The sequence below is a fragment of the Pongo pygmaeus genome, chromosome 8 (assembly GCF_028885625.2).
Source record: "Pongo pygmaeus isolate AG05252 chromosome 8, NHGRI_mPonPyg2-v2.0_pri, whole genome shotgun sequence".
NCBI lineage: Eukaryota > Metazoa > Chordata > Mammalia > Primates > Hominidae > Pongo > Pongo pygmaeus.
Window position 1 is genome coordinate 127,743,024 of NC_072381.2, and position 11,699 is coordinate 127,754,722.

Genomic DNA, 11,699 nt, shown 5'->3' on the forward strand with positions numbered 1-11,699 from the left:
CCCGGCTGTGGAGTGCTGGCCATAGGTGCTGGCTTGTCCCTAGAGCACTGGGCAAGGCTAGGGAGGACGGCGTCAGCTTGGCCCCTTCTTGCCCCTTGGAACCTGCTGCCTAGCCATGATGACGCCTCAGCTGTTCCTCCATGACATGATGAAAAATAGGCAGAAGAAGGAGGAGGCTCAGATCATCTGAGGAAAGGAAGTGAGCGAGTGTTATTTGTCCCACGAAGATGTCAGTGTTTTCAGGGCACAGGCACCGCACCCACCAGCCCCGGCTCCACTTACCCTCAGTAATGGAGGGCTATTTCCAGAACCAGTAGTTCTGCACTCCTGAAAGCATCCGCCTGACCTTATTTATGGCTGCTCTGTCCACCTCCAGAGACAGGCACAGGATAGATACTGGTAAATAACCCTTGAATTGAATCAGAACTCACTTGTCTTTGTGCCTACAACTTTTCTGCACCTCTAGGCCTATCTTCTGGGACCACTGGCGTGGAGCAGTTGGGCGGTCCCAGGAATTCCCAGATCTTATGAAAATAAACGGTTCCGGGAAAGCTGGTGGGCATCTCTGACAGAGGGGACCACAGGGCCAGTGGTGCCCTCTGTCCAGCTGGGACAGGGTGTGACTTGGACATCACTCTTGATTTACGGAAAAATAATCTACAAGTACCCTGCGTGGGTCCTATGCAGGCTCTGCCTTGAGGGAGTGACTGCATTTCCAAAGGGACTTGGAAACATTGTTCCCCATTGTCCCCATTTATGAAAAGTGACCATTTTTGTGAAGTAAGTTATTTCAAAACAAGGGCAGGGAATGCATGTCTGTGTGTGCGTGTCTTCTCAAAAAGAACTGGATCTTCTCAACCCAGCGCTGACCTTCAGCTCCATGAGGAAGTTAATTGGAGCTTGGTATTAACACTGAGTATAGCAGAACTGATCCTGAAACCAGCTGCTAAAACTAGTTCCCCACACAGCCATTTTCTTCTTCTTTTTAATTTTATCAGAAAGCACTTTTGCAGCGCCTAATTTGGTCGCTTACTGGAAGGGCAGCGTATGTACTGGGGGAGTCAGGAGTCCTGGGTTCCAGTCCGAGCTGAGCCTCTTTTTCCTATCTGTAAAATGGAGCTCACGATCCTTGCCCCGTCTGCCCCACAGGAAGTTTGTGAGACTCAAGTGAGAAAATGCATATTGAGGTCCTCTGTAAAGTAACATGTGTTCCCGTCAGTCACTTAATACACATTTATTGAGCACCTACTATGTGCAGAACTCAGTGGTAGATGCTGAGGGAAATATAAGCATTTGTCTCTATTACCATCTCTGGGGCTGGACTTTATAAAATGTCATCTAAGCCACCACCTGCTTCCATATACCTGACCCCTCCAGAGGGATGGAGGCCCCATCTTCCCCTGGCTGGTGAAGCCACTAGTCTCTACAACATAGCTTTCCCTAGCCCAAGCTAATTCCAGAGAGGAGTTTGCTGAAGGTCTGTTATTCTTCTTTATGCCTCTGCTAAGCTTTCCCGAGAACTGTTGCTTTCTGGACCGGGACATAGGACAGAGCTTGAGGCCACTCTTCCTCTGCTTGCGTCTGCATGGCATCACCAAAGGTAAGTAAGCCCCGGTCCAGGCGAGCACATCCATGGGAAAGCTGCTGGGCACCTGCCCACCCCTCAGCCACTGCTGGGGGAGCCCCACCTGATGTTTCCAAGGGAATCACCTGAAACATGGCATTGTCACTTCCAAGCTATGTGACTTCGGGAAAGTCATGTAGCTTCTTGGTCTCACTTTCCCTGTCTGTAAAATGAGGGTAATCTGAGCTCTGATGAAATATAGTGATGGCTAGAAGGGGCTTATATATTGTGAAGCAGTGTATAGCTACCAAGGGCTGTTTTACTGGCATCTAATTGTATGTCCTACCTCTTCACATGTTTCACTTCTAAGCCCCTTGTTCTGCAGTTTGGGAGAAAACTCTGGATTTGTGCTCCCTCAACCTCATGCTCTGGGCACAGGGGATGGTACCTGTAACTTGGAAAGAGGAAAGAAATGTTGGGGAGTATGTTTTCAGCAGTCCAGGAGGCCACCCAGTGAGATCTTTTCATCTGAAAGGACCTCTGAGAACATTTTCAAGGCCATTTCCAGCTATCCAGATATAATAAGTAGCTCTAGAACTCAGGAATGGTTGATGGGGCCAGGTAGTTTTGTCCAAGTTGCTTCTAAACACTCCAGAAACACTGATTACCTGATCTCAAACCTCCTTTCCCAGGCAGGATTGCAGCCAGGGGGCCGTGAATGTTGGGGTGAGGCGTGGTTGTGGGGGAACACTAACTCTTCCCCAGGGACCTGGGAAGGGAGATCTAGCAAAAAGTATGGGGAAAAAAATAAAAATAGAAATTTTAAATTGGAGCTATGTGCAGCCTAAATATCTTCTTCCTTTTTACTTTGTAATTTTTTTGATAATATTGTGAGAACTGAAATATCTTTAAAGAATAAGGAGGACTGGTCAAAGCTGACCTTCGAGGGCCACTGATGGCTTTTCCTTTAACAATAGTTCTCAAAGTACCTTCCAGGGTTCACTGGGCAGCAATATCTTCTTGCAGGATTGTTAAGAGTATATTTCATTCAAAATAATATGTTACACTTAAATTGTACACTAATATGTAGTATAGACATTTTTTTAAACTGAAGTTGAAATGGCCATCCAATTTGGAGTGAATGTATTGGTTCCTTTGGAAGTTTGTTTGTATAAGGTGGTTTTTTTGCGTTTTTTTGTTTTGTTTTGTTTTGTTTTGTTTTGTTTTTTTGAGACAGAGTCTCACTCTGTCCCCCAAGGCTGGAGTGCACTGGTGCAATCTCGGCTCACTACAACCTCTGCCTCCTGGGTTCAAGCGATTCTCCTGCCTCAGCCTCCCAGGTAGCTGGGATTAAAGATGTGCACGACCATGCGCAGCTAGTTTTAGTAATGATGGGGTTTTGCCATGTTGGCCAGGCTGGTATTTCTGTACGTTCTTAAAAGAGAATTGATTTGGAATATAAAAGTAATTGATTCTGAACATAACCACAGTGACCCTGAGATGTTTTATTTCCACTTTGTCAATCAAACCTTAAAGGAGACCATCCACCCCTTTCCCTTCCCTCAGCTCCTGACTTCTTCCTTTTCCTTTCTGTAAATGAGACTTTTGAGGCTCTGGTGTGAATAAAACTAAAAAACATTCTCTTTGTGTTTCTTCCCAGGCAAAGATCTGGAGGTGCTGCGGCACATTAACTTCTTCCCAGAGTCGTGGCTGGACCAGGTTACAGCCAACCATTACCACGCAGTGAGTTGCCTGCTCTGCAAGGACACAGTTGTCGAAATTTATTGCCTCTCTGACTTTGTTTTTTCTGGAGATGTGTTTCACATTTGAAACCTCTAAACCTCTGAGGTCAGGACATATCTGGATCATCCTCCAGGGAAAGTGGGGAGAGCAGTGCCTGGGAAGGGGAGAAGGGAGGAGACCCAGCCTTGGAATCCGGGTAGTTCAAGCTCCCATCATATGCATTTTTGTTCTTGGTACAGATTAACAAATGTTTGGACGAAATTACTCTTCCTCCAGTAATAAATGAGCATGTCTCTCTCTCTGCACGCTCAGCAACATAGAGCATTTAAATTTCAAATCACTTTTCTTAATTGAGAAGGGAACAACGGCGTCTCATTTTGTAACATACATTTCCTTTATTACTGGTGACTATGGATGTTTTCCATGTGGCATTTCCCCTTTGTGAATTGTCCATGCAAACTGTCGTAGTTCTTATGTGTTTTCAATCTCGCGTTTTTAGAGATGAAGAGGGGCAGTGTATGATGTATGAGTCACCAGTTAAAATTCAATCCTGCTCAACAAATACCTATTGTAATGTGCAAGCCACAGTGCTCAGCGCTCCACGCACCGTAGATCTTGACTCCGTGGAAGGAGGTGCTTTTCTGGGGCATAACTCAGGACCATGCTCTAACAGGGCAGCAGAGGACTGACAGAGAGGGGACAGTCTGTGCAGACAACTCGGGAAGTCCCCACCTTCCTCTTGGTCCTCTGACTCTGCCCACCTCCTTCCTTTTGTCCCCTGCTGCCAATGTCATCCTCTCGAATTCCGCTCCCTCTCCTCCCCAGCCCTCACCTTGAGCCTCCCATGAGGGGCCTTGCTTGCTCTTGATTTTGTGACCGTGATCATCTCTGCCCCATGTACACATTTTATTTCCCAAGTGAGACTGCTCAGGTACTTTTCTTCTTCTCCTTGCATCCTCTGAAAGCAGGATGCAAGGTACTGTGGTGACACAGTACCAGACACAGTACCAGACACAGTAGGTTTTCAATAAATGTCCGTGAACTGAATGAATGGCTGAATGTGAGTATAGAGGCAAAACTCTTTTTCAAACCTGGTGAGGAGTGCAGGGATCAAGGAAGAGGCACAAAGATGAAGAGAGGCACTCGTGTCCAGAGGATCCCACTGTGGTCAGCTGTGTGCATTTTCCTTTCAGCTGGAGAATGGGGGCGACATGGTCCACCTGAAAGATCTTAACACCCAGGCCGTGAGATTTGGGCTGCTCTTTAACCAGGTACTGAGAACTGCACCTGAACAAGGGGAAGAACTGTCCCTCTCATGCTTAGTTAAGAACCTTTGGAGGGCAGCCACGATCACTTCTGGCTCCTGGTAGGAAGGTCGGGGGACCAGAAGAGAGAACCGCAGGTGTCTTTCCTGCATGGTCGTCAGCTCCCAGGAAATAAAATTCACAAGGCAGAAGCCTGGGACAGGCCATTTAATAATTTCCCCACTAAGGGGACCAGCGGTCCTGGTGGTACTGGGATGGAGGAGTTGCCCTGGGATGTAGGACTTCAATTCTAAAACCAGGAAACGCCAAGGCAAACTGGGAAGGGTTGGTCTTTCTATTTCCCACAAACACCAACAGTTGCAAACTGGCTCAACAAGAGACTCCATGCCAAGTCCATGTTTAAGCTTATAGGGGTGGACTCAGTCTGGGCAGCTATTTTGATGGATCTCAGAATAAAACTGCAGTGGGTCAAGGAGCTTGATTGCAAGGCATCTTGGCACTTAGTGGCCAGGGGAGCGTTGGGGTTGGTAGCTGTGCTCCATGCTGGGTTCCCTGTGATGGAAACAATTCTCCAAGAAATCACTGATCTCCTTTGATTATTTCAAGGCACCCCCGCAGTGATCTCAAAAGAATTCACGTTTCAAGAACTACGGGTGCCGAATGTATCATCAGAGAGTCCCCTCTGAGTTGTCCCTGGAGAGGCTAGCTCAGCCTTTTGGTTGCAGAGACATCGTGCCTAAGTGGGCAGATGCAGAGCCAGGACTTCCTGCAAATGCTATGAGTGGCTCTTGGGCCCATCAAATTGAAAAAACATGCTTTGTTTCAAAGGTCTATAGACCACAGGTCATCTAAGAACATACCTATCCTATTCTTTACCTCACTAAGGAACATGGAGAGTAAATAATGTTGTCACTGTTCAGTAGCTACCACTAAGTCTACTACTAACTTCTACTAACTGTACCAACTGTTTGTAGTGAGACCAAGGAAAGGAGGGTCTGAACCCTCCAGAAACACTGGTTACCTGATCTCAAACCTTCTTTGCCAAGCAGGATTGCAGCCAGGGGACTGTGAATGTTGGGGTGAGGCATGATTTTGGGGGAACACTGTAACCTTTGCAAACTTGATGGGTTCCCAGGGACCTGTGAAGGGAGATATAGGGAAAAGTATGGGGAAAAACATAAAAATAGAAGAAATTTTAAATTGGAGCTGTGTGCATCCTAAATATCTTCTTCCTTTTTGCTTTGTAATTTTTTTTGTAGTATTGTGATAACTGAAATATTTTTAAAGAATAAGATGGATCAGTCAAAGCTGACCTTCAAGGGCCACTGATGGCTTTTCCTTTAACAATAGTTCTTGAGGTAGCCTCCAGGGTTCACTGGGCAGTGGTATCTTCTTGCATGATTATTGAAAGTATATTTCATTCAAAATAATATAAGTTACAATTAAAAGCATTAATATGTGGTATAGAATTTTTTTTTAACTCAGGTTGAAATTGCCATCCAATTTGGAGTGAATTTATTCCAAATTGTTACTAGTAATTACTACTACCAAGGATTTCAGTTTAGCTTTCCCCATGTTTCCTGGGTTAAAATTGCCATTGTATTTTCACTTTCAAATCAGTTGCTGAATGAGTGACGTTTGTTGTTGTTGCTATACTTTGTTTTACCATGTCCTCTTGACTTTTTTTTTTTTTTTTTTTTGAGATGGAGTCTTGCTCTGTCACCCAGGCTGGAGTGCAGTGGCGCAATCTCGGCTCACTGCAAGCTCTGCCTCCCGGGTTCACGCCATTCTCTTGCCTCAGCCTCCCAAGTAGCTGGGACTACAGGCGCCCACCACCACGCCTGGCTAATTTTTTGTATTTTTAGTAGAGACAAGGTTTCACCATGTTAGCCAGGATGGTCTTGATCTCCTGACCTCGTGATCAGCCCACCTTGGCCTCCCAAAGTGCTGGGATTACAGGTGTGAGCCACCGTGCCCAGTCTTTTTTTTTTTTTTTTTTTTTTGAGATAGAGTCTTACTCTGTCGCCCAGGCTGGAGTGCAGTAACACAATCTCAGCTCACTGCAACCTCTGCCTCCCCGATTCAAGCGATTCTCCTACCTCAGCCTCCTGAGTAGCTGGGACTACAGGCACGCGCCACCACGCCTGGCTAATTTTTTTTTTTTTTTTTTGGTATTTTTGGTAGAGATGGGGTTTTGCCACATTGGCCAGGCTGGTCTTGAACTCCTGACCTCAGATGATCTGCCCGCCTCAGCCTCCCAAAGTGCTGGGGTTACAGGCGTGAGCCACCACGCCCGGGTGACTTTGAATACTAAATATTTTCCCCCCTTCACTTTGTTGTTTCTCTTTCCCAATTTAGGAGAATACAACTTATTCAAAAACGATTGCTCTATATGGATTCTTCTTTAAGATAAAGGGACTCAAACATGATACTACCTCTTATAGTTTTTACATGCAGGTAAGGATAGAGTGCATGAAAGTTATGTCTCTGAAACAGTCTTTTAGAGTTCGAGTCAATCCATGTTGAATTAATAATAATTGATTCATCATTAATTACTCATTGACATGAAATGTATTGTAAGTGCTAACCATGCTCATGTGTGTGATGTCATTTGATTTTTACAACAACCTTGGGAAGTAGGTATTGGTAGCCCATTTAGCAGATGAGGATCTGAAAACTGAGCGTCTTTGTGTTCATATGGCCTCTATTGGTAAAGTCAGGATTAGATTCTAGTCTTCTATCTCCACATGTGGGGCTCACTTCATCTTCAATTTATACATACAATTCAGTTATTTGCCCATGAAGATAACCGGTAATGCCCCCAACTGGGAGAGGGGGTAATTTTGTTTAGCTGCAAAGCGGGCTGTGGGCAGGACCCCAGAAAAGTCAGGAGGGTGCTTGACTTCTCCATAGTGCTCCTGCAGGACTTTAGGAGAGGCAGGAGAATGTCACATTTAGGAGTGGAGAGTCCGCAGGTGAACGGCCTGCGAGCTATAGGACCAGGGCAAGTGCCAGGAACTCTCCTCTGTGCAGTTTCCTCACCTTTAAGACAGAGAAGGTAACAGGATATACCTCACCGGATTGTTGTGAGTTTAGATGTGTTAATTTGTGCAGGGTGGCTTGGAACAAGCTTGACACACAAAGCACTATATGCATTAGGGAAGATGAAGATGATGATGTTGACGACGACAATGACAACTATGATGAAAGATTGCTGTGTTCCACTTAAGATTTGCTTACAAGTCTCTTCCCTAAACTGCAAGCTTTTGAGAGGCCATATCTTATTAATCTTTTTATTACTACTGCCAATCACAGTACCGAGAACATAGAGGAGCTTTATTTTTTTATTTGTCTTTATTTTTTGAGATGGAGTCTCGCTCTGTCGCCCAGGCTGGAGTGCAGTGGCATAACCTTGGGTTACTGCAACCTCCATATAAAGGGGCTTTAAATGACTGAATGAATGAATGAATGGATAAACAAGTGAATTAATGCATGAATGAAGAAACCAGACTTTTAGTCCCAGCTTTGCCAGTACCTCATATGTGCCCTGGAGCAAGTCATTTCTCTTCCGCGGGCCTCAGCTCTTGGTCTGCACTGACTCAGGCATCTCCCTACACAATGAATTCTTCTGGGTGGAAGAGATGAATTATGTGACAGCAACAGTCCAAATGCCCTTATGAGTACTACATTGGTTTTTTAATTCTGGCAAAGGCATCATAAAACTTGACTTAATGGTGTTTTCCTAGATTGGCCAAAGCCCAGGCCATCAGCCACTGGTTTATGTATGGTGGGGGCTCCAATGACAACTGACCCAGCAGCAGCAACTTTTAGGAGATGGTGCCAATTGGGAAATGCCCTCTTGCTGCCTGCACACATTATATACCAGGGTCTATATGCCAGACTCCAGCTTTCGCTAACTCTGGGCCACCCCGATTGCAGTTCCACCTAAGGTGAATCACTCTCTTTGCAGAGAATAAAGCACACAGACCTGGAATCCCCCTCCGCGGTCTACGAGCACAACCCCGTCAGCCTGCGAGCGGCACGCCTGGTGAAGTATGAGATCAGAGCCGAGGCCCTGGTTGACGGCAAGTGGCAGGAGTTTAGGACAAACCAGATCAAGCAGAAGTTTGGGTTGACCACGTCATCCTGCAAAAGCCATGCAAGTGTTCATGTTGTCTTTTTCTTTTATTTCCTTTTTGCTCTTTCTCTCCCCCACCCTTTTGGGGATCACTGGCTTCTAATCTCCAGTGCTCTACACTGAAGATCCCTGGAAAATCTGGCTCAGTTTCTTAAGGATTATCACAGCCTCAAATAATGCTAAAGAGAAATCTCTTCTAGAATGAAAAACCATGGATACAGATAACTATAACCCAAATCAGACTACCTGATTTGGGTCACACCAGATCTATTTTATAAGCATCAAAGGGTATTTTTTTTTTTAGGTGAGGAGGCTCCGTGGAGTGTATTTGCCATCACTACCTCCACTGATGCCTGTGAGTGGCACATTAATTTCCCTGAAATCCACAGCCCAGACCCACCTGCCTCACTCTGGCCCACTGGGGAAGGGCTGGGCCCATCTACTTCAGTGGGTGGTTGCCAGCATCTAGGCAGATCCACTGCCTGGCCTGGCTTCTGACCAGAATAAGACTTTGCTACAAGCCAGTGAGTAATTCCCGGTCCTGACTGCCCATCAGAATCACCTGGGGGCTTTATAACTACCAAGGCCAGAGCCCCACCCAGATCACCAGACCAGATAGATACTCCGTGGGTTGGGCCAGGGTATCAGTATTTTTAAAAGCTTCCAGGTTATTTTCTATGACGTTAGAAATCACAGTAACTATTTCCTTTGTGGGGGTGAGGGAGAGGGGCTGGGAAATTAACTGACAGAGAACATGAAGGAGATTTCTGTGGGGTTGGAAATATTTGGGTTTTTTTGTTTGTTTTGTTTTGTTTGAGACAGAGTCTCGCTCTGTCGCCCAGGCTGGACTGCAGTGGCGCAATCTTGGCTCACTGCAAGCTCCACCTCCCGGGTTCACACCATTCTCCTGCCTCAGCCTCCTGATTAGCTGGGACTACAGGCGCCCGACACCACGCCCAGCTAATTTTTTGTATTTTTTAGTAGAGACAGGGTTTCACCATATTAGCCAGGATGGTCTTGATCTCCTGACCTCATGATCCACTCACCTCAGCCTCCCAAAGTGCTGGGATGAAATATTTGTCTTGTTCAGGGTGATGGTTACGCAGGAGCATTTACTTGGTGAGAATTTATCAAGCTGTCCTCTTCAGATTTGTGCACATTATTGTGTTTAAGTTATTCCTAATTTATTGGCAGTTTATTTCAAATAACCTCTGCAGGTTATTCTGATGTGCAACCATAGTTGAGAGCCAGCATTTTCTACAGCTGTTAGTCCTTCCTCTTTCCCCTTCTGGGGGGCAATTGTGTTTATCCTAAAAGTCACATTCACTTTGTTTTGTTTCACGTTTTAGACCTTGAAAATCCAAACTGTGGGCATCCCAATCTATGTAAGTTTTGCATTCATCTTCCCAGCATCTTGACAGTTTCCAGAAGAATCTATGGGATTTTCCCCCACTGGTCTGCATAAAAGAAAATAAAATGACATAAAAGGGAGCACTCAAGCATTCCGTTGCCTTTCCTAGTTCGTTATGGTCTTGTTCGAACTTTTGTCCACGTTTGTATCATTTGAGGGTGGAACGTGCCAGACCCGAGAATGCATTTACCAGCGCTGCCCCACAGCACCCTGAGTCCAGCCCTGACTTTTTGCCCTCTCCCAGCACCATGGAAGCACCAGCAGTGGCAACAGACTACGGCCAGGAGCATGGAGCACTTCCCTTAGATACAGCTCTGCCTGCTACACAGAACAACATGCCTGCCAATCGTCCCTGGCAGTTTGGGCTCAGACAGACAAGAGGTAGGAGGGAAAGGAAGTGATTCTTAAGTACAGAGTGACTTATTTATTATCCCATCTTTTAAACTGAAGCTCTGCAGTTTGGAAAGAGGGAAGTAGAGAGCCTTCCTTCCCACTTCATTTATTTTCTATTGCAGTGTTACAAAGGACCACAAATTTGGTGACTTAAAACAACACATTGATTACTTCAGTTTCCATGGTTGAGGAATTCAGGTGTAGCTTCACTGGGACCTATACTCAGGGCCTCATAAGACTACGGTTTAGTGGCAGGCATGCTGTCTTCTCATCTGAAGAGATGGCTGGGAGAATTCATGTCCAAGTGTGTTCAGGTTGTTGGCAGATTCATTTTCTTGCAGCTGTATGAACAAGGGCCCCAGCTGCTACTGGGGTAGAGAGAAGGCTGCGCAGGCCCCAGTGGCCCCCTGCAGTTCCCTGCCATGTGACTCTCTACAGACATTTCAAATCATGGCTATTTGCTTCTTCAGGGCCAGCAGAAGAATCTCTCATTCTAGTCTGCTAAGACAGCATCTTATATAACGTAAGGTAATCATAGGAGTGGCAGCCCCTCCCCTCTGCCCTACTCTCTGGACTAGAAGGAAGTCACACGCTCCACCCACACCCAAGGGGACAGAATTATACAAGGGGTCACCTGAGGGTGTGTCCACCACACTGTATTACCCATTGTCTTTGGAAAAGTGATGGAGAGTCGATGACACTATGCAGACAATGAGGTGGATAAGTTTAGTCTAATAATCACCTTAGAGTCAGACACAGCTGGGGGAGCCTCCTTCCCAGCAGAGGAACCTGTGCAGTGTGACCTGGCAGGGAGGAGCAAAGGAACGGGGTGTTGGGAGCCTGTTGGCAGGTTCTCCCCGCCCGTCTCCAAGCCCTGTTTCCCAGGCTGCCTCACCAGTCTGCTTCTGGCCATGTCCAGTCAATGGGAGGTGGGGATGGGAGCTTGGAAGAGAGAGAACAGGAGAGGCCTGGATAGTTTGTACCCTCTGGGCTCAGAGGACGTTTTCCAGCAGTAACTGTGTCTCCTTCCTCCGCTGCCCAGCTCGTGCCCCAGCTCATGCCCACGGCCTCCTGCCAGGGTTTCAGCACCCATCAAAGGTCCCTGCTTCTGGTTCTGATACCACCTCATCCCTGTGTCCCTCCAGGCTCTGGGGCAGTGGGGACTTCCTTCACTGCAGTCTCTGG

At 46.4% G+C, this 11,699-nt stretch overlaps 1 protein-coding gene across 10 annotated transcripts in view; it reads left to right on the forward strand.

The window, feature by feature from the left end:
• Positions 1–10,206, forward strand: part of BTBD16 (BTB domain containing 16) — a 66,575-nt gene extending 56,369 nt beyond the window's left edge. For 4 of the 10 annotated variants that reach the window (XM_054435379.1, XM_054435376.2, XM_054435378.2 and 1 more), the window contains 6 exons: positions 1,509–1,600; positions 3,225–3,307; positions 4,501–4,578; positions 6,931–7,029; positions 8,543–8,731; positions 10,060–10,203. In XM_054435379.1, the coding sequence (XP_054291354.1) occupies positions 1,509–1,600; positions 3,225–3,307; positions 4,501–4,578; positions 6,931–7,029; positions 8,543–8,731; positions 10,060–10,128 (610 nt within the window). In that variant the 3' untranslated portion in view covers positions 10,129–10,203. Of the gene's footprint in view, positions 1–1,508; positions 1,601–3,224; positions 3,308–4,500; positions 4,579–6,930; positions 7,030–8,542; positions 8,732–10,059 lie in introns of all 10 variants that reach the window. The other 6 variants (XM_054435375.1, XM_054435374.1, XM_054435377.1 and 3 more) reach the window with 3 other exon arrangements.
• Positions 10,207–11,699: the final 1,493 nt, after the last annotated feature.